The sequence below is a fragment of the Sapajus apella genome, unplaced genomic scaffold, assembly GCF_009761245.1.
Source record: "Sapajus apella isolate SASKATOON/1434 unplaced genomic scaffold, GSC_monkey_1.0 scaffold148, whole genome shotgun sequence".
Lineage (NCBI taxonomy): Eukaryota > Metazoa > Chordata > Mammalia > Primates > Cebidae > Sapajus > Sapajus apella.
Genome location: NW_022437088.1, coordinates 1,810,626 through 1,830,299, shown reverse-complemented (window position 1 = coordinate 1,830,299; position 19,674 = coordinate 1,810,626). Strand labels below are relative to the sequence as shown.

Sequence of the window (19,674 nt, the reverse complement as noted above, 5' to 3'; positions counted from 1 at the left end):
TTCTGTCCCTTTCTGTTAACCTCAGCCATTATATTTTACCATGTTCTTAATCAGAATACTCCATCAAATGGAAACACTATCAAATGATAAGGAGACAAAAAGGGAACCTCTGGACCTGTGGGGATCACGCGAACCACTCCTGCAAACTAGAAGGCACGACCCTTTGGAAAAAACAAACTGGGGCAGGTGGCTGGTGAGTTCAGAATTCTTACCTGTTCCTGCTGTAGGGCTTTCACAAACGCATTTTTCAGCCGGTTGGTGTGTTCAGCTTTTAGAGCCTTCTTCTGGTTGGAGGTCATACACTGCTCACATAGAATCTTACCATTCTTTTCTTGCTTCCAGTGAGGGGTAAAATCTGTGCGGCACTGGGCACATACAAAGGGTTCAACCCGCAGAAGTGAGGCACAGCTTTTGCCTAGATACCAACAAAAATAGTGGCTTTACATTTCCTGTCTCCTCTGTTTCTCTTAATCAAATAGATCTTTTCAAGGAGTTTATTCTGATGAATTAAAGAGACTCTACAAAAATAATATTCTATAATTTACAAAATGCTTTTATTTAATCTGATTACCACAATTATCACTTTAGGGAATTCAGACAGTACCATTCTCCTTCACAAATTAGGAAAGAAGTCTAAGAAATGTAGCTTCTAAACTGATAAAGCTGGGATATTTCCTGATGTTCTACTATATCACACTGAGAAGAAAATCCTGAGTCAATTCAAAGTCAAAGGACTCTAACTCAACCAATACTTTTGCTTCTTAATATCTCCTTACCTCACACTGTTCTTATCCCTGTCACATACATTTAGTTTTAAATAGGTATCAGTGTCTGAATTATTCACTTTGTGATCTATTTATAGCTAACATTGATTCCTCTGGGCACTTTCCTTTACTGTCAGTTTTTCTTCGTTAAGTCCACGTTTAGAAATTCAAGTTTAATAACTTTGGTTAGTTTAGACTGTATGATGATAATACTCTATAGTATGGTTTAGTATTGGTTTACAGCTTTTTATATGGTCTTTCTTAATTATCTATACAAGCATGTCTAGTTTCTCAACTGTAAGCATGCAAAGATCAGGGACTAAATACAGAAATTCAGTACAGTGTTGCAAAAACACTGACATTAAAAATAGAAGTTCCAGGCCAGGCATGGTGGCTCACACCTGTAATCCTGGCACTTTGGAAGGCCAAGGCAGGCGGATCATTTGAAGACAGGAGTTTGAGATCAGCCAGGCCAACATAGCAAAACCCTGTCTCTACTAAAAACAGAAAAAAAATAGCTAAGTGTGGTGGCACACATCTGCAATTCCAGCGACTTTGGAAGCTGAGGCATAAGAATTGCTTGGGGCAGGTGCGGTGGCTCATGCCTGTAACTCCAGTACTTTGGGAGGCCGAGGCGGGCAGATCACCTCAGGTCAGGAGTTTGAAACCAGCCTGACCAACACTGTGAAACCCCGTCTCTACTAAAAATAAAAAAATTAGCCAGGGGTGGTTGCAGGCACCTATAATCCTAGCTACTCGGGAGGCTGAGGCAAGAGAACTGCTTGAACCTGGGAGGCAGAGGTTACAGTGAGCTGAGATCACGCCATTGCACTCTTCAGCCTGTGTGACAGAGCGGGACTCCGACTCAAAAAAAAAAGAATTGCTTGAAACCAGGAGGCAGAGGTTGCAGTGAGCTGAGTTCATGCCACTGTACTCTAGCCTGAGTGACAGAGTAAGACTCTGGCTCAAAAAAACCAAATCAAACCAAAACAAAAGAAAACATCTGGGCATGGTGGTGTACGCCTGTGGTCCCAGCTACTCAGGTGGCTGAAATGGAAGGATGGCTTTAGCCTGGGAAGTCAAGGCTGCAGAGAGCTGAGATCACATCACTGCACTCCAGCCTAGGCGACAGAATCAGACCCTGTCTCAAAAAACCAAAAAAACAAACAAACAAACAAAAAAAACAAAAGAAAAAGAAGTTCTATTTATCAAATTATGTAGCATCATGCTAGCCACCATTTAGAAGAACTAAACAAAGTACAGTCAGTCTTCAGTGTTATTGACAGGTTCTTAGAGACTGTGATTTCAGTGAAACAACATACAACATGATCAATCTTTTTTTCTCATCAATGTTATAATAAAATGTTACTTGAGGATCCCCCCTGCCACCATAGTTGTTTCGCTTAAAGTCACAGTTTCTAAGAAACTATTGATGATGGTGGTGAGGACTCACTGCCCTACAAAAAACATACAAGATAGATAAATACAAATAAAAATATTAAGCCTCAATGATAGCTGACCTGCCAAAAGGAAAAAAACAAGCTGAAGATAGATAGATAGATAAGAACAGTGGCTTATGCCTATAATCCTAGAACCTTGGGAGTCCAAGGTGAGCAGATCACCTGAGGTCAGGAGTTCGAGACCAGCATGGCCATCATGATGAAACCCCGTCTCTACTAAAAATACAAAAATTAGCCAGGTGTGGTGGTACATGCCTGTAGTCCCAGCTATATGGGAGGCTAAGGCAGGAGAATTGCTTGAACTCAGGAGGCAGAGGTTGCAGTGAACTGAGATTGTGCCACTGTACTCTAGCCACTGCACTCTAGCCTGGGTGACAGAGCGAGACTCCGTCTTAAACGAAAAACAAGAAAAGATAGATAGATACACACACACACACAAGCACACACGCACACGCACACACACTCCTAACATGTTGCTCTGAAACAGCCTATAAAGAAGGGAGGGGAGGTGGTTTGATAACAGGAAGCAGGAAGAAGAGGCTATTTAATATTGTACAGCACCCTCTGATACTCTGCCTATGTCAGTCAGGCTTGGCAAACACTTGCTTAAATAAAGAGACTGACTAGAAGAAATAGCCTTACCTTGGCTGTCAATGACACTCTGTACGACTTCTTCCAAGCCTACCATGTAGATGAACTCGCTATTGGCTGCACTAGGCAGGAAGTGAAGTAACGGAGCAGGAGGTTTAGGGGGTGGGATCTCCAGGAGTGTCTTTTCCAGCTGTTTGCGAAGAGCCAATTTGGCTGCAGCCTGTGAGTTGGCAGCATCAGTCATAGCGCTGGGGCTAGGAAGTGGCGAGGACACTCTGTTCACTGTCCCTGGCTGGATATGAGAGGCAAGGTTCATATAGATGGCAGAGGATGTTGTACGCTGACAGGGAACAGAAGAACTTGACTGCTGAAATAGATTGAGAACGGGGTCAATCATGGTATGTAGGAGAAAGGATCAATTCTTATGTTCTTGGCAGAGGACACTGTCTGATCCTGGTTTGGACTACTTAGCTTCTCCAAAATAGGAGGTGGTCAACTTATTCACTGAGAAAGAGCTCTGACACATAGGAAAGGAAAATGATGATGACTATGAGCTAAAATTGCTAAGAAAGAAATAAAGGCCAAGCGTGGTGGCTCACGCCTGTAATCTTAGGACTTTGGGAGACAGAGGCGGACAAATTACTTGAGGTCAGGAGTTTGAGACCAGCCTGGTCAACATGATGAAGCCCCGTCTCTATTAAAAATATAAAAATTAGCTGGAAATTCCCTGAACCCAGGAGGCAGAGATTGCAGTGAGCCAAGACTGTGCCACTGCACTCCAGCCAGGGCAACAGAGCAAGACTCTGCCTCAAAAAAAAAAAAAAAAAAAAAAAAAAAAAAAAAAAAAAAAAAAAAGGAGAGAGAAATAAAGATTTTGCTTTCTGTCACACATTCTTGTGCTTCTTATTCTTTAAATCACTCTCTTCTGGGCAGATTTTTAGCTCACTGCTGCTCTGCTGTATAGCCCTCTCTCCTCTACTACTATTTTAATATAATTCCTCAAAGCTTCTACTTTGGGGACCGCTCTCAATTCAATCCCTACCTAAATAACCATTTTTGTCCTAGAGTTTATCTATGTATAAAAACTTAAAACCTATGGCCCTTTCAACAAGCAAAGCAAATAAAGGATTTCACTGTTTCCACATTAGGGCTTGGCTCTCTCTTACCGGTTGGTAATTGATGGCAGGATTCATGTTGGGTGTTGTGGTACGTACAAGGCCAGGCTTAGGTGGGCCCCGCTGACCTTGTAGCTGGGCTGGGTTTGGTGCAATAACACGTTGAGACATCAGCATGTGTGGAAGGGTAGTATTGGTAGCTGAACGAATGACACTATGACCCTGGAGGGGAAGAAAAGGAAAAGAACTAATCACAGGTGGTATAACATTACACAAAAGGGAAAACACTGCCTATAATTCATAGCTGAGTAGAAACACAGGAACACAGCCAGACTTGGTAATTTCAGTTAATAGTCTATGGGGTAAATCTACCATCATTGTAAACCTGATTAGTGGTTGGGAAGTCCTTGGCTTTCTTTGGTACAAACTAATCCTATAGGGTTAGACAGAAAATTATCTACCCCTTCCCTAGAGAAGCTGGAAGCATTCTCTAGAGAAGAAAAACAAGAGTGGAAAGATGAAAGTTACTCATCCTTCTACTGAAGACTAAATCATGCCATAATGGACCAACAAAACAATCTGTAGTAGTAATTAACACCTCTATCATGGCCAGGTTCTTCTATAATCTTCACAAAAGCCCAAAAACAGAGACAGGATTAGACAGAGGGCCCTCCAACACTAAGATCCCATTATGGGTCACATACCTGTAATGTTCTCAAATTTTGAGGTTCAACCCCTTGGGCCCCAGGCCGGGAGGGAAGCTTAGATAGGCCCTGCTGTCCCACATGGGCAGGAGATGGTTGAACAATAGATGCTGCATTCTGTACAACTGGAGTCTGGGAGAGGGAAGAGAAAATGAGACTGGAAAAGGCCAATAATCAGAGGTGGAAATCTGGTACATTTCTAGACTTTAAAAATTCCTTGTCAGTGTGAGGTTCTTGTCAACTAGGAGGAAAAACCAGAAAAAGGGAGTCAAGGTTTTCTTAAGGCCTAAGACTTAAAAAAAAAACCTTACTACTACAGACTAAAAAACTATGGACCCAGAGAAGAATGAGCCACCCAACTGAACCTACCTGGGGTAGCCTACTCTCAAACCCATTTTTCTTTCCTTTCCCTTAGTCCCTTATTTCTAGGGCACATTACCTTCTGGACCACATTCTCTTTCTGTAGCTGACTCTGTCTCAGTTTCTTTAACAGGACCAGTCGGGCTTCTTCCAATCGCAGCTCATCCCTCAACTGCTTGATAAGTTGCTGCCGTTCCTCAATCCCTTTTCCCTAAGGAAACAAGGAGGCTGTCAGCTATGGCAGGAGGTACCCAGAATTCCTTCCTGCAAGAGACAATCTTTACTTTTTGTTTTTTTTAACTTTCTAGTCGGTCTGTACTTATCCATTAAGAGACAATCTTTACTTCTTAGCTCTGAAACCTTTATCTTCCACAAGAAGCAGAAGTGGTAACAGGATTATCTTTGCATCTCTGGGGTCTGCCACAGTGCCTGGCATTCAGTGGGTACTCAAAAAAATGCTTAGAGAATTAAAGGAGAGGCCACATATAAAGCTAATCATCCAGATTCTTGGCAAAAAGAATAACTAAAGAGAAACATTGTCTTCTTTCAAAATAATGTTACTAAATCTCTTAAAGCTACATTTCCTCTAGTTATACATAAAAACTTGGGAATCCCTTCATATTCTGGTACTTAGGTTAGAGTGCAGAAGACATCCTTCCAGCCAAGAGTTTATATGACTTGAATTATGAACTTTTGTTTTCATTTTCCAAAGATAAATTACATTGAATATAATGGCCTATGTATATGCTCTTCAAACTATGGTTTCCACTTGATTCTAATGGTTCCTTTTAAAAGCCCTTGAAGTCCAGAGTCACATAGTTTTCATTAATGAGTAGTTATTTATATCCAAAGAGTAAATAGTCAAAAAACAGAACTAAGACTCTTGAGGAATTAAATAAAATAGAAGCAGCATAACATGAACAAATAAATTTTTCTTTCTTTTTACCTTAAACATCTCTAGGTTGGCTGCTTTTAGTCTTTCTTCCATTCTGGAACTGGAACGGGGACTGGAAGCCTCATTGTCAGACAAAACAATGATGTCTGGTGAGGGAGTTAGCCTTCCTCGCTCTGGCTCACTAGGAAAAAAAAGGAAAAAACAGCTATTTCCAACAGTAAAAGTCCACAAAAAAAGTTAAGAAAACTTTTTCTCTATGCTGAACAAAAAAATCCAAGGGAACTTAGATTTGTCCCACTCACCCAGAGGAAAACAGAGACACTCAAATCCTAGGATGAAGACATCAAGATGTAAACGCAAAATAGTTCCCCCATCTAAATTCCTTACAGAGGATGCAGGGACAAAGATACAAAGACAATGACTGGTTTTAGAATAGGAATAAGATCAGTGTTCTTATCACACAGATTTTTAATGAAAATTATAAATGTTTCCCCATATCTCACCCTCCATTGGGCTGTTGTTAGTTATGTAGAGGCTCAAGAAGAAAATGGCTAGCTCTAGAAAAGAAGGAAAAGGCAGCAGAGCCTAACTGCCACTCTGGATACAGATGATGCACTGCTAAGGAGGCAGCTCATTATCATAACATGGCTATGTGACACCTCCTATAATAGTCTATCCTGGCCAGGCGCAATGGCTCACGCCTGTAATCCCAGCACTTTGAGAGGCTGAGGCAGGTGGATGACAAGGTCAGGAGTTCAAGATAAGCCTGGGCAACATGGTGAAACCCTGTCTTTACTAAAAGTACAAAAATTAGCTGGGCATGGTGGCAAGTGCCTGTAATCCCAGCTACTCGCGAGGCTGAGGCAGGAGAATTGCTTGAACCGGAGAGGTGGAGACTGCAGTGAGCTGAGATCGCGCCATTGCACTCCAGCCTGGGGAACAAGAGCAAGACTTCATCTCAAAAAAAGACCAAAGAACAATTGCCCTCAACCTATATACTCCCAACTACTACACTGACAATCTCAAGGAAAGTAGGATCTGGGAATGTACCTCTGAAATCACAGGAGAATTAGAAGATACACCCATTGATTTGGGAACCTGAGGCAATTAGCGATTCTGGGATTCTTGTTACCTAGGTCTTAAGCAGTATATGCCATTTTTAAAATCATCTTATAAAAATAAGCATGATGCTTTTAAGGCTAACCCTAGAATGACCTAAGTAAGAGTTATCTAGTAAATAGGATTAGGAGTAAGAGAAGCTAATGTGGGAGATTCAGATTTCAAAGTAATTTCTAGACTCTTTTTTTTTTTCTTTTTGAGACAGAGTCTCACTCTGTTGCCAGGCTAGAGTGCAGTGGTGTGACCTCAGCTCATTACAACCTCCGCCTCCCAGGTTCAAGCAATTCTCCTGCCTCAGCCTCCCAAGTAGCTGGGACTGCAGGCTCGCACCACCACACCCAGCTAATTTTATTTTTAGTAGAGATGGGGTTTCACCATGTTGGCCAGGATAGTCTCAATCTCTTGACCTCGTGATCCACCTGTCTCGGCCTCCCAAAATGCTGGGATTACAGGAGTGAGGCACTGAGCCTGGCCTCTAGACTCTTTTTGAGTTAAGATGCTGGATAAAACTCTGGTAAGTAGATGCAAGTTCAATATATTTGATTCTGGAGGTTTAATCCTTTTCTATAAGGCTGTAGACATTATGCTTGCCACTATTCATTCCCTCAAATCATCAAATCATTAATAGTTCCCCCCACCTTTTTTTTGTTGAGACGGAGTCTCACTCTGTTGTCAGACTGGAGTGCAGCAGCATGATCTCGGCTCACTGCAACCTCTGCCTCCCGGATTCAAGTGATTCTCCTGCCTCAGCCCCACCGAGTAGCTGAGATTACAGGCGTACACCACTATGTCCAGCTAATTTTTGTACTTTTAGTAGAGACGGGGTTTTACCATGTTGGCCAGGCTAGTTGCAAACTCCTGACCTCAGGTGATCTACCTGCCTTGGCCTTCCAAAAGTGCTGGGATTACAGACATGAACCACCACACCCAGCTTTTTTTTTCTTCCCCTTTTGAGACAGGGTCTCACTCTGTCACCCAGGCTGGAGTCCAGTGGCCCAATCACGACTCACTGCAGCCTTGACCTGCTGGGCTCAAGTGATCCTCCCACCTCAGCCTCCTGAGTAACCAGGACTATACGCATGTGCCACCATGCCTGGTTGATTTTTGTATTTTTTGTAGAGACAGGCTCTTACTACATTGTCCAAGTTGGTCTCAAGTGACCCTCCCACCGTGGCCTCTAACAATCAACTTAATGATCACAGATCACTAGCTGTCTACTTAACAGGGTTTGTTGTCTCAGTTGCTACTGGCACATGGATGCTGGTTTTTTTTTGAGACAGGGTCTCACTCTGTTGCCCAGGCTAGAGTGTAGTGGTACTCGCTGCATGCTCAAACTCTTGGCCCCAAGAGATCCTCCCGCCTCAGCCTCTTGAGTTGCTAGCTGGGATTACAGGTGCACACCACTGTGCCTGGCTAAATTTTTGAATTTTTTTGTAGAGGTGGGAGTCTTGCTCTGCTGCCCAGGCTGGTATTGAACTCCCATGCTAAAGTGATCCTGCTGCCTTAGCCACCCAAAATGTTGGGATTACAGGTGTTAGACACCATGCCTGGCTGGGACATGGATGCCTTTTGAACAGGGCACCCTTGATCACTGGAATAAGCATTCAGTTTCTCAACAGGTTAAAGCTGAGTTGCTAAAATCAACTAAATTTAGGTGAGGAAATAGGAGGATAGAAAGATCTGAACGACTATCTTGTGAACTATTAAATTTGTCTAGATTGCTGGTCACCAATACAGCAAGCTGGGAAGGTAGAAATACAGAAAAAGAAGCCACTAGAGGGAGAAAAGAGCCTTTCATTCTCTAACCCCACATATCAGGAGTAATGGTTAGGCCTGAATAAAGTGTCTGACTTCATTTTTAATGAAAGTGTGATTTACTTACCATTTCCATATTCCTTTGTGCCCCCACCTCTATGATTAACATAGGTAATTTTGGGTGGGCAGATCACTTGAGGCCAAAAGTTTGAGACCAGCCTGGCCAACATGGTGAAACCCTGTCTCTACTAAAAATTCAAAAATTAACAGGGTATGGTAGTATGCTCCTGTAATACCAGCTACTCAGGAGGCTGAGACACAGAATTGCTTCAACCTGGGAGATGGAGGTTGCAATGAGCTGAGATTGCACCACTGCACTTCAGCCTGGGCAACACAGCAAGACTCTACCTCAAAAACATTAAAAAATAAAATAAAAAATAAAACATGGGTAATTTTGTAATCTGGAAGATTTTTCATTCAGAAGCTCTTTCTATTTTGGTCCTAGCTAGATATACACATTACAGATTATTTCTAAGGTAAGGAAATTTCCTTGCTCAAATGAGTGCCATTTACTGCTTAGGAACTGCCCAGTACCAGGACAAAAACAGACATTACTGGATGAAGATTTGGGAATTGTGTGCCATTTATCAGGAAGTTACATCTGAGAACAACTTTAAACGATATTTTATTCCCAGATACAAACACACCCATATTAGGTAGATAGCACAGATAAGGCAAAGCCAAAGTCTCTCTCTTCTTTCTTTTCAAGTCGGAGTCTTGCACTGTCACCCAGGATGGAGTGCATTGATGCAATCTTGGCTCACTGTAACCTCTGCCTCCCAGGTTCAAGCGATTCTCCTGCCTCAGCCTCCTGAGTAGCTGGGACTACAGGCACCTGCCATCACACAGAGCTAATTTTTTGTATTTAGAGATGGAGTTTCACTATGTTGGCCAGGCTGGTCTCAAACTCCTGACCTCGTGATCTGCCCACCTTGGCCTCCCAATGTGCTGGGATTACAGGTGTGAGCACTGTGCCTAGCCTATTTTCTTGTATATATTTATTTTTTGAGACAGGGTCTTACTCTGTCACCCAAGCTGGAGTGCTCAACCACAATTGTGGTTCACTGCAGTCTTGATCTCCTAGGCTCAAGTAATCCTCCCACTTCAGCCTCCCGAGTAGCTAATTTTTAAATTTTTTTAGATAAGGGGTCTCCCTATGTTGCCCAGCCTGGTCTTAAGCTTCTAGGCTCAAGTGATTCTCCTGCCTTGGCCTCCCCAAGTGCTGGGATAACAGGCTTAAGCCACCACGTTTGGCCCCAAGTAAAGACTCATTCCTCAATTTTTTTTTTTTTTTTTTTTTTTTTTTTTTGAGATGGAGTCTAGCTCTGTCACACACGCTGGAGTGCAGTGGCATGATCTCAGCTCTCTGCAACCTCTGCCTCCCAAGTTTAAACGGTTCTCCTGCCTCAGCCTCCCCAGTAGCTGGGATTACAGGCACGTGCCACCATGCCTGGCTAATTTTTGCATTTTTAGTAGAGATGAGGTTTCACAATGTTGGCCAGGCTGGTCTCTAACTGCTGACCTCAGGTGATCCCCCTGCCTTGGTCTCCCGAAGTGCTGGGATTACAGGCATAAGCCACCATGCCCGGACTCATTCCTCAATATTTAAAAACTGATGAGCTACGATTTTGGCCTCATTTGTTAAACATTCCAAGAGAGAAATTATTTTGCCCTTTTCCTAAACACAGATATAATTTACAATAGTTGGGGTATATAAGTATGAAATCCTACCTATTAGAGATATATTATTAAAAACCCCATTTGCTGCTGACATCACTTGTGACTTAGCCTGGCATATTTCCAGAAGCTATAAAGTTCCTAATCCTTATCCCAGTAGTAAAAACAACTAAGCAGAGTACCGCTGTCCCTCTCTAGAATTCCACATTAGTAGTGTTGGTTTCATACATACCTTATTTCACAGGTATCATAACTTGCCGAACTGATGGCAAAATAAAATATTTAGGCAATTATGACATGGCTATCAGGTTAAGAACTTCCTTCCTTCTGCTTTCAAATTCTTTCCTCATTTTTTCTTGGTAGAGATGAGGTCCACTATGTTGCCCAGGCTGACTGAACTCTTGCACTCAAGAGTGCTGGTGGGATTACAGGTATACACCACTGCACCCAGCCCTGTCCTTCTTTTATCACAATCAAAGAAATTATGGTTCTCCTTGCTGGGAATCTATCAGTTTTATTTTGTTTTTTGTTTTGTTTGAGACAGGGTCTTGCTCTGTTGCCCAGGCTGGAGTGCAGCTGTGCACTCTCTGCTCACTGCAACCTCTGCCTCCCAGGTTCAAGCGATTCTCCTGCCTCAGCCCTCCAAGTAGCTGGAATTACAGGTGCCCACCACCATGTCTGGCGAAGTTTTGTATTTTTAGTAGAGGCAAGGTTTCACCATGTTGGCCAAGGTGGTCTCAAACTCCTGACCTCAGATGATCCTGCTGCCTCAGCCTCCCAAAGTGCTGGGACTACAGGCGTCAGCCACTGTGCCCAGCCAGTTTTGTTCATTTTCATACAACATCTTGGGGCTAAGTGGAAATAACTGTCAGTTTGGAGTCCCAAGCTTCCAAAGGATTGTATTTCAAAAGATCATCTCATGTTGGGTAGTGGCCAATGCCTAACAGTCCTAGCTACTCAGGAAGCCAAGTGGGGAAGACTGCTTAGTCCAGGAATTTGAGGAAATGGTGCACCTTGACAGTGCTTGTGAATTGCCAATACACGTCAGCCTGGGCAACATAGCAACACCCGATCTCTTTAAAAAATCTTTAAAGATCATCCCAAACTAACATTTCTTTAAAAATTGCTGGGTTTTCAGGAAGTCTGACTTTTTAACATATAATGTATCTGCAATGTACTACAAAATTCCAATAGCACTAATAAAATCTTACCAAAATGTCTACAGAAGGAGCGGGACTAAAAAAAGGGAAAAAAATGTGTTAACAATGGCTGGGCGTGGTGGCTCATACCTGTAATCCCAGCACTTTGGGAGGCTGAGGCAAGGGGATCACCTGAGGTCAAGAGTTTGATACCAGCCTGGCCAACATGGTATAAAACCCCGTAACTACTAAAAATACAAAATTAGCTGGGCATGGTGGCACATGCCTGTAATCCCAGCTACTCAGGAGACTGAGGCAGGAGAATTGCTTGAACCCAGGAGGTGGAGGTTCTGGTGAGCCGAGATCGTGCCACTGTACTTCGTACTGGGGAACAAGGGCAAAACTCCATCTCAAAGAAAAAAAAAAAAAGAAAAAGAAAAATGTTGGGCTGGGCATGGTGGTTCATGCCTGTAAACCCAGCACTTTAGGAGGCCGAGAGAGGCAGATCACAGATCACAGGAGTTAAGAGACCAGCCTGGCTGACATAGTTCCTCATCTCTACTAAAAATACAAAAAAAAGCCGGGCGTGGTGGCTCAAGCCTGTAATCCCAGCACTTTGGGAGGCCGAGGCGGGTGGATCACGAGGTCAAGAGATCGAGACCATCCTGGTCAGCATGGTGAAACCCCGTCTCTACTAAAAATACAAAAAATTAGCTGGGCATGGTGGTGTGTGCCTGTAATCCCAGCTACTCAGGAGGCTGAGGCAGGAGAATTGCCTGAACTCAGGAGGCGGAGGTTGCGGTGAGCTGAGATCGCGTCATTGCACTCCAGCCTGGGTAACAAGAGCGAAACTCCGTCTCAAAAAAAAAAAAAAAAAAAAAAAAATTAGCCAGGTATGGTGGTACATGTCTGTAGTCCCAGCTACTTGACAGGATGCGGCAGGAGGATTGCTTGAGCCTGGGAGATGGAGATGGCAATGAGTGGAGATCATGCCACTGCACTCCAGCCAGGGTGACAGAGAGACCCTGTCAGGAAAGGGAGAGGAATAGGGAAGGAAAGCAAAGAAAAATGCACTTATTTCAATTTGGGATGTGAAGAGTCTACCTAACATTTCTGTAACTCCTTCTTCCCAATGAAGTAGGATAAATTACTTTCTCCAGAAGGTAAGGGTGATTATAAGCAAGTAGGTTGCTTAGGTTCATGATCTCATTCACCCACTACCTTTTCTTTCAAACAATCTAGAGATGAATCTACTTAATATTCTGCTGGCACTACCTATATAACTTACAAGAATTTTTCTCCTCTTCCAGGACCTCTAGGGAGTCTGCCTGAGGTTTTCTACAAGTTTTTTGTTTGTTGGTTTTTTAAAATGAGATGGAGTCTTGCTCAGTCGCCCAGGATGGAGTGCAGTGGCGAGATCTCCACTCACCGCAACATCTGCTGCCCAGGTTTGAGCAATTCTTGAGCCTCAGCCTCCCAGTAGCTGGGAACACAGGCACACGCCACCACACCTGGCTAATCTTTTCATATTTTCAGTAGAAATGGGGTTTCACCATGTTGGCCAGGCTGGCTCAACTCCTGACCTCAGGTGATCCACCCGCCTTGGCCTCTCAAAGTGCTAGGATTACAGGCACGAGCCACCACTTCCTAAGAGTTTTTAATATTATTACCAAGAATAATGTTCACTTGTAAAGCGTGGTTTAAAAAAAAAATCCTGGGACAAAACCACTAAGTAGACATTAAAAGGTAGAAAAAGTAACATATGTAAGGTTATAACTATTCCTTTCTTCATTCTCCATCAGTCCAGTTTCTTAAAGAGATTCTGCTTTGGATCAGCCCTATGACAAACTCAGCAAGGTAATTTGGAGGGCAACTGAACACTGAAAAGTAATTCTCACGGTTATCAGCTGTTTCTAAACTATTTATAAACTGAATGTTTTAAAAACTAGGGTTGGCCGGGTGCAGTGGCTCATGCCTATAATCCCAGCACTTTGAGAGGCCAAGGTAGGCAGATCATCTGAGGTCAGGAGTTTGAGACCAGCCTGGCCAACATGGTGACATCCCATCTCTACTTAAAATATAAAATTAGCTAGGCATGGTGGCACTCACCTGTAATCCCAGCTACTCAGGAGGCTGAGGCAAGAGAATCATTGAACCTGGGAGGTAGAGGTTGCAGTGAGCCAAGATCATGCCACTGCACTCCAGCGTGGGCAAAAAGACTGGAACTCTGTCTCAAACAAACAAAAAAACACTTCTGGCAAGAGCAAACAAAAAAAAAAAAAAACTAGTGTTATCAGCTGGGCATGGTGGCTCTTGCCAGTAGTCCCAGAACTTTGGGAGGCCAATGTGGGAAGATCGCTTGAGACCAGGGAATTTGAGACCAGCCTGGGCAACACTGTGAGACTCTGTCTTTACAAAAGCATTTAAAAATTAGCTGGGTGTGATGATGCATACCTGTAGTTCCAGCTACTTGGGAGGCTAGGGCAGGAATATAATTTGAGCCTGGGAGTTGGAGGTTACAAGGAGCTATAATCATGCCACTGCACTCAAGACTTTGTGACAAAGTGAGACCCTGTCTTTAAAAAAAAAAAAAAACTGGCTGGGTGCAGTGGCACATGCCTGTAATCACAGCACTTTGGGAGGCTGAGGAGGGACAATCACTTGAGCTCAGGAATTCGAGACCAGCCTGGGTAATATGGCAAAAACCTGTTTCTACAAAAAACACAAAAATTAGACAGGCATGGTGGGATGTGCCTGTAGTCCTACCTACTCAGGGAGGTGGGGTGTAGGGTTGGGGTTGAAGTGGGAAGACTGCTTGAATCCAGGAGGTCAAGGCTATAGTGAGCTGTGATCACACCAGTCACTACACTCCAGCCTGGGCAACAGAGCGAGACCCTGCCTCAAAAACAAAACGAAACAACAATAAAAGCATAAAAGAAAACAAACAAACAAAAAAACCCCAAAATAGGGTTGTCTATACTAGATTCACTGCGCAGGTAGACTCAACCACTGGCCAGTCCCAGGTACCTCTTCTTAGTGTGTGCCCTACAGTTTTGAGTACTTGACCTTGAGAGACACCAGAAACACAGGCCTGGGAAAACATGTTTGCATGTGTGAGTCAAAGAGAGAGTAACATATATGTGCAAACGAATGTAAATGTATATGGGGAAGCTGGGAGAAGGGCGTACAGATGCAGCAAGAATGCAGAGACTTACCCACACGAAGATAATTTGCTTTCTGACCCAAGAAAAGACAGGCCCAAGCTTTTGGATGTAATAAAAGCTGGGACTCCACAATAAATAGATCCTAAAACTCCGGGAATTATCTCACAAAAAGACTATTTTTTTTCCTCCTAAGATGGCCATGAAGATTAGAGTGAAGGTATATATTAACTCACTTCCATCTGGCCTGTCAGCTCTCTAGTGCCCCTTTTATCCAGAAATGACCATTTTTCTCTTAAGAGTAAGAACTACAATTATCTGTAGACTAAGCAGTTTTTGAGGCACCTGGTTTCATTTGGAAATAAAATGAATTTATGGTCAAACTTGATGATACAGACAAATCTTCTTTTAAGAATATTTAGGATGAAAAACACCCTCCTCTCATTGGAATTTATTCCATTTTCACAGGCTTTATGAGACGACCCTATCCCTGGAGGTAGTTGAACTGAGCCATACCTCCGTCTAGCACTCATATCCACAGGCTCATCATTGATGTTTTCTTTGCCTGGCCTTCCAGCAGTCCTGTTGTCTCCATGAGGCCTGAGGTTCCCATTAAGTTTTTCTTCATAGCCCTTGACACCACTGCCATCCTGTTTGGTGGGTAACTCATGTGGCACCTCAAGATTTGCCAAATCCTTCCTTTTGAGCAATGCCAACATTTTCAGACGTTCCATGGCCTCATGACCCTCCATTTTGAGTCGCTTTGCCAGGACATCATCTCGTTCATCTGCTGGGTCCAAGCTCCGCTTCAACAGATTCAAGCGAAGAGCATCTTCTGTCATTCTATCCATCCTATGGAAAGAAAAATACAAGTAAGATCAAAATAAAGTCCCTTAAATAGCCCATTTTAAAAAAAGGTGGGATGGTAAAGTTATTAAGAATCACAGGTGCGCATGCATGCGCGCACACACACACACATGTTCAACGTTAACTAAGCTAATGTCCTACCCGATATTGTCTTAGAACATTTATATTAAAGGAGATTTCTCCATTCAACCTCAGCAATTTAAGTGAACTTAAATTTACGTAAGTGAGGCCTATTGATATCTGCCCTTAATTCTGTATGAATATAGATTCAAAATATTTTTTTTTTTAACTTTTATTTTACATTCAAGGGTACACGTACAGGCTTGTTATACAGGTAAACTGAATGTTACGGGGGGTTTGCAGATTCAAAATCTGAAGATACTTACAATGCTTTTTTAAATGAAGCACTTGGGTGCTTAGCATAAGAAGCAACATTTTCTTTACTCATGAAGCAAAATGGTTAAAGATAAGCTAATCATTATCTTCCCTTTTCACTTTGATTTTTTTTTTTTTACACTAACAAAATCTAAATGCAGGCCAGGCATAGTGGCTTAACTTGGATTCCCAGCTCCTCCAGAGGCCAATGTGGGAGGACTGCTCGAGCCCAGGAGTTCAAGACCAGCCTGGGCAACATGATGAGACCCCATCTCCACAAAAAAATTAAAAATTTGTCAGGCATTCATGGCACATGCCTGTAGTCCCAGCTACTCAGGAGGATCAGGTGGGAGGATTGCTTGAGCCCAGAAGGTCGAGGCCGCAGTGAGCCTGATTGTACCACTGAACTTCAGCTGGAGTGATAGAGCGAGGCTCTGTCTCCAAGAAAAAAAAATCTGAATGCAGATTTAGATTTAGATTTTCTCCAACACTGTCAAATCCAGGGTTGTCCTGGTAGGAAATGGCAATGATAAAGTAGTAAGAAAATCTTTTAAGTCACAGAAACACAGGTTAAAATTGCCACTTATGTTAACCAGGTCAAATATTTAATACGCTATTTTATCTTCCCAAGTTTCAATTTCATTTGTAAAAATGAAGTGCTTAAAAAGTTTTTCTATTCCCTAAGAATGTGAGTTCCACACCAAAGGCATGAGATGAGGTCCAATAATTCATAGACTCAAGTTATTGAACAGAAAAGACTACCAACATTAATTGGTACTCTTTTTTTTTTTTTTTTTTAAACGGAGTTTCGCTCTTGTTACCCAGGCTGGAGTGCAATGGCGCGATCTCGGCTCACCGCAACCTCCGCCTCCCGGGTTCAGGCAATTCTCCTGCCTCAGCCTCCTGAGTAGCTGGGATTACAGGCACGCGCCACCATGCCCAGCTAATTTTTTGTATTTTTAGTAGAGACGGGGTTTCACTGTGTTGACCAGGATGGTCTCGATCTCTTGACCTCGTGATCCACCCGCCTCGGCCTCCCAAAGTGCTGGGATTACAGGCTTGAGCCACCGCGCCCGGCATTAATTGGTACTCTTACATAAAAAACTATGTATGTGCTTGAATAAAATAAGGGGTATTATGATTCTTTCCCTGGCCAGGCACGGTGGCCCATGCCTGTAATCCCAGCACTTTGGGAGGCCAAGGTGGATGGATTACCTGAGGTCAGGAGTTCGAGACCAGCCTGGCCAACATGGTGAAACGCCCTATCTACTAAAAATACAAAAATGAGCTGGGCGTGGTGGCAGGTGCCTATAATCCCAGCTACTCGGGAGGCCAAGGCAGGAGAATCACTTGGACGCAGGAGGCAGAGGCTGCAGTGAGCCAAGATTGAGCCACTGCACTCCAGCCTGGATAACAGGGAGAGACTCCATCTCAACAAATAATAAGTAAATAAAAAAGATTTGGCTGGCCACGGTGGCTCATGCCTGTAATCCCAGCACTTTGAGAGGCCAAGGAGCGCAGAGCACATGAGGCCAGGAATCTGAGAGCAGCTTGGGCAACATAGTGAAATTTCACCTCTACTGAAAATACAAAGAATTAGCCAGGTGTGGTGGCAGGCACCTGTAATCCCAGCTACTCAGGAGGCTGAAGCAGGAGAATCGCTGGAACCTGAGAGGTGGAGGTTGCAGTGAGCAGAGATTGCGCCACTGCACTCCAGCCTGGACGACAGAGTGAGACTCCATCTCAAAATAAATAAATATTCTTTTCCAGTTACAATGAAGAAAAAGAATAAACAAAAGGAAACAGGAGCCGGGTAAGGTGGCTTACGCTTGTAATCCCAGTACTTTGGGAGGCCAAGGCGGGTGGATCACTTGAGGTCAGGAGTTGGAGACCAGCCTGGCCAACATGGTAAAACCCTGTCTCCACTAAAAATAACAATATTAGTCAGGCATGATGGCACAGGCCTGTAGTCCCAGTGACCTGGGAGGCTGAGGCATGAGAATCACTTGAACCCAGAAGTGGAGGTTGCAGTGTGCCAAGATCGCATCACTATATTCCAGGCTGGGTCACAGAGTGAGACTGTCTTAAAACAAAAATAAAACAAAAGCAAAAAAGGAAACACACACCCTTCATTATATTTGTTTTTACTTTTTAAATTAATTAATTAATTTGTATATTTTTTTGAGACAGTGTCTCACTTTGTTGCTAGCCTGGAGTGTAGTGGCCCCATCTTGGCTTACTATAATCTCCGTCTCCCAGGTTCAAGCAATTCTGCCTCAGCCTCCCAAGTAGCTGGGACCACAGGTGTGTACAACCACGACTGGCTAATTTTTATACTTTTAGTAGAGATGGGGTTTCACTATGTTGGCCAGGATGGTCTCAATCTCTTGACTTGTGATCCGCCCACCTCGGCCTCCTAAAGTGCTAAGATTACAGGGCTAAGACACCATACTCAGCCTGTTTTCATTTTCATTTTTGAGAGACAGGGTTTCACTCTGTCACCCAGGCTAGGATGCAAGTGGCACAATCGTAGCTCATTGCAGCTTCAAACACTCGAGGATGCAAGTGGCACAATGATAGCTCGTTGCAGTTTTAAACTCTTGGGCTCAAACAATCCTCCCCGCCTCAGCCTCCTGAGTAGCTAGAGATGCATGGCACCACACTTTGCTAATTTTTTCGATTTTTGAAGGACAAGGTCTCACTATGTTGCCCAGACTGGTCTGAAACTCCTGGGCTCAAATGATCCTCCCGCCTCAGCCTCTCAAAGTGCTGGGGATTGTAAACAGAAACACATCTTTTAAAGACGAGAAAAGTCAGAACGCAAACTCCTGAATTCTGGGATAACTTTTTTTTTTTTTGCCCCCCCCCCCCCCCCCACCCCACCGCCACCCATAATGTTTCTTAATTCCCTCCCTTTCTAAAGAACAGCTTTAGGAGCCATAAAAAAACAATGAGTTCATGTCCTTTGCAGGAAAATGGATGAAGCTGGAAGCCATCATTCTCAGTAAACTAACATAGGAACAGAAAACCAAACACTGCATGTTTTCACTCGTAAGTGGGAGTTGAGCAATGAGAACACACGGACACAGGGAGGGGAACATCACACACCTGGGTCTGTTGGGGAATGGGGGACAAAGGGAGGGAGAGCATTAGGACAAATACCTAATGCATGTGGGGCTTAAAACCTAGATGACGGCCTGATAGCTGCTGCAAACCACCATGGCACATGTATACTTATGTAACAAACCATCACACTCTGTACATGTATCCCAGAACTTAGAGTAAAAAAAAAAAAAAAGAACTTTACTGAGATATAATTTACATATAATATAATTAACCTAAGTGTACAATTCAATGATTTTTAGTATATTCAGAGTTGTGCAACTATCATTATAATAAACTTTAGAACATTTTTATCACACTTTACCATCCAATTTACCTCTAAAAAAATCTTCAGATAGAGTGACTAGAAACTTGAGTGCTAGAGAACACCAAAATATAAGCCCTAACTCTATAGTAACAATGTCTTTAGTACTTCAGTCAACACTATATAACTGATAGTAGTAACTGGGCACACCATGGTAAGTTGGGGAGGGTAGAAAAAATCTGCCACTCAACTGATTATACACCTA

The 19,674-nt window shown here is 43.2% G+C and overlaps 1 protein-coding gene across 2 annotated transcripts in view; it reads right to left on the bottom strand.

Annotated features, from left to right (window-relative positions):
* GATAD2B (GATA zinc finger domain containing 2B) overlaps positions 1-19,674 on the bottom strand; it is a 120,855-nt gene that overhangs the window by 9,164 nt on the left and 92,017 nt on the right. Inside the window, exons 2-8 of one of the 2 annotated variants that reach the window (XM_032265134.1) lie at positions 15,317-15,652; positions 5,941-6,070; positions 5,074-5,205; positions 4,635-4,766; positions 3,982-4,152; positions 2,867-3,182; positions 213-415 (exon numbers count right to left, since the gene is read on the bottom strand). In XM_032265134.1, coding sequence (XP_032121025.1) covers positions 213-415; positions 2,867-3,182; positions 3,982-4,152; positions 4,635-4,766; positions 5,074-5,205; positions 5,941-6,070; positions 15,317-15,651 — 1,419 coding nt within the window. In that variant the 5' untranslated portion in view covers position 15,652. The remainder of the gene's footprint in view (positions 1-212; positions 416-2,866; positions 3,183-3,981; positions 4,153-4,634; positions 4,767-5,073; positions 5,206-5,940; positions 6,071-15,316; positions 15,653-19,674) is intronic. The other variant, XM_032265135.1, reaches the window with a different exon arrangement.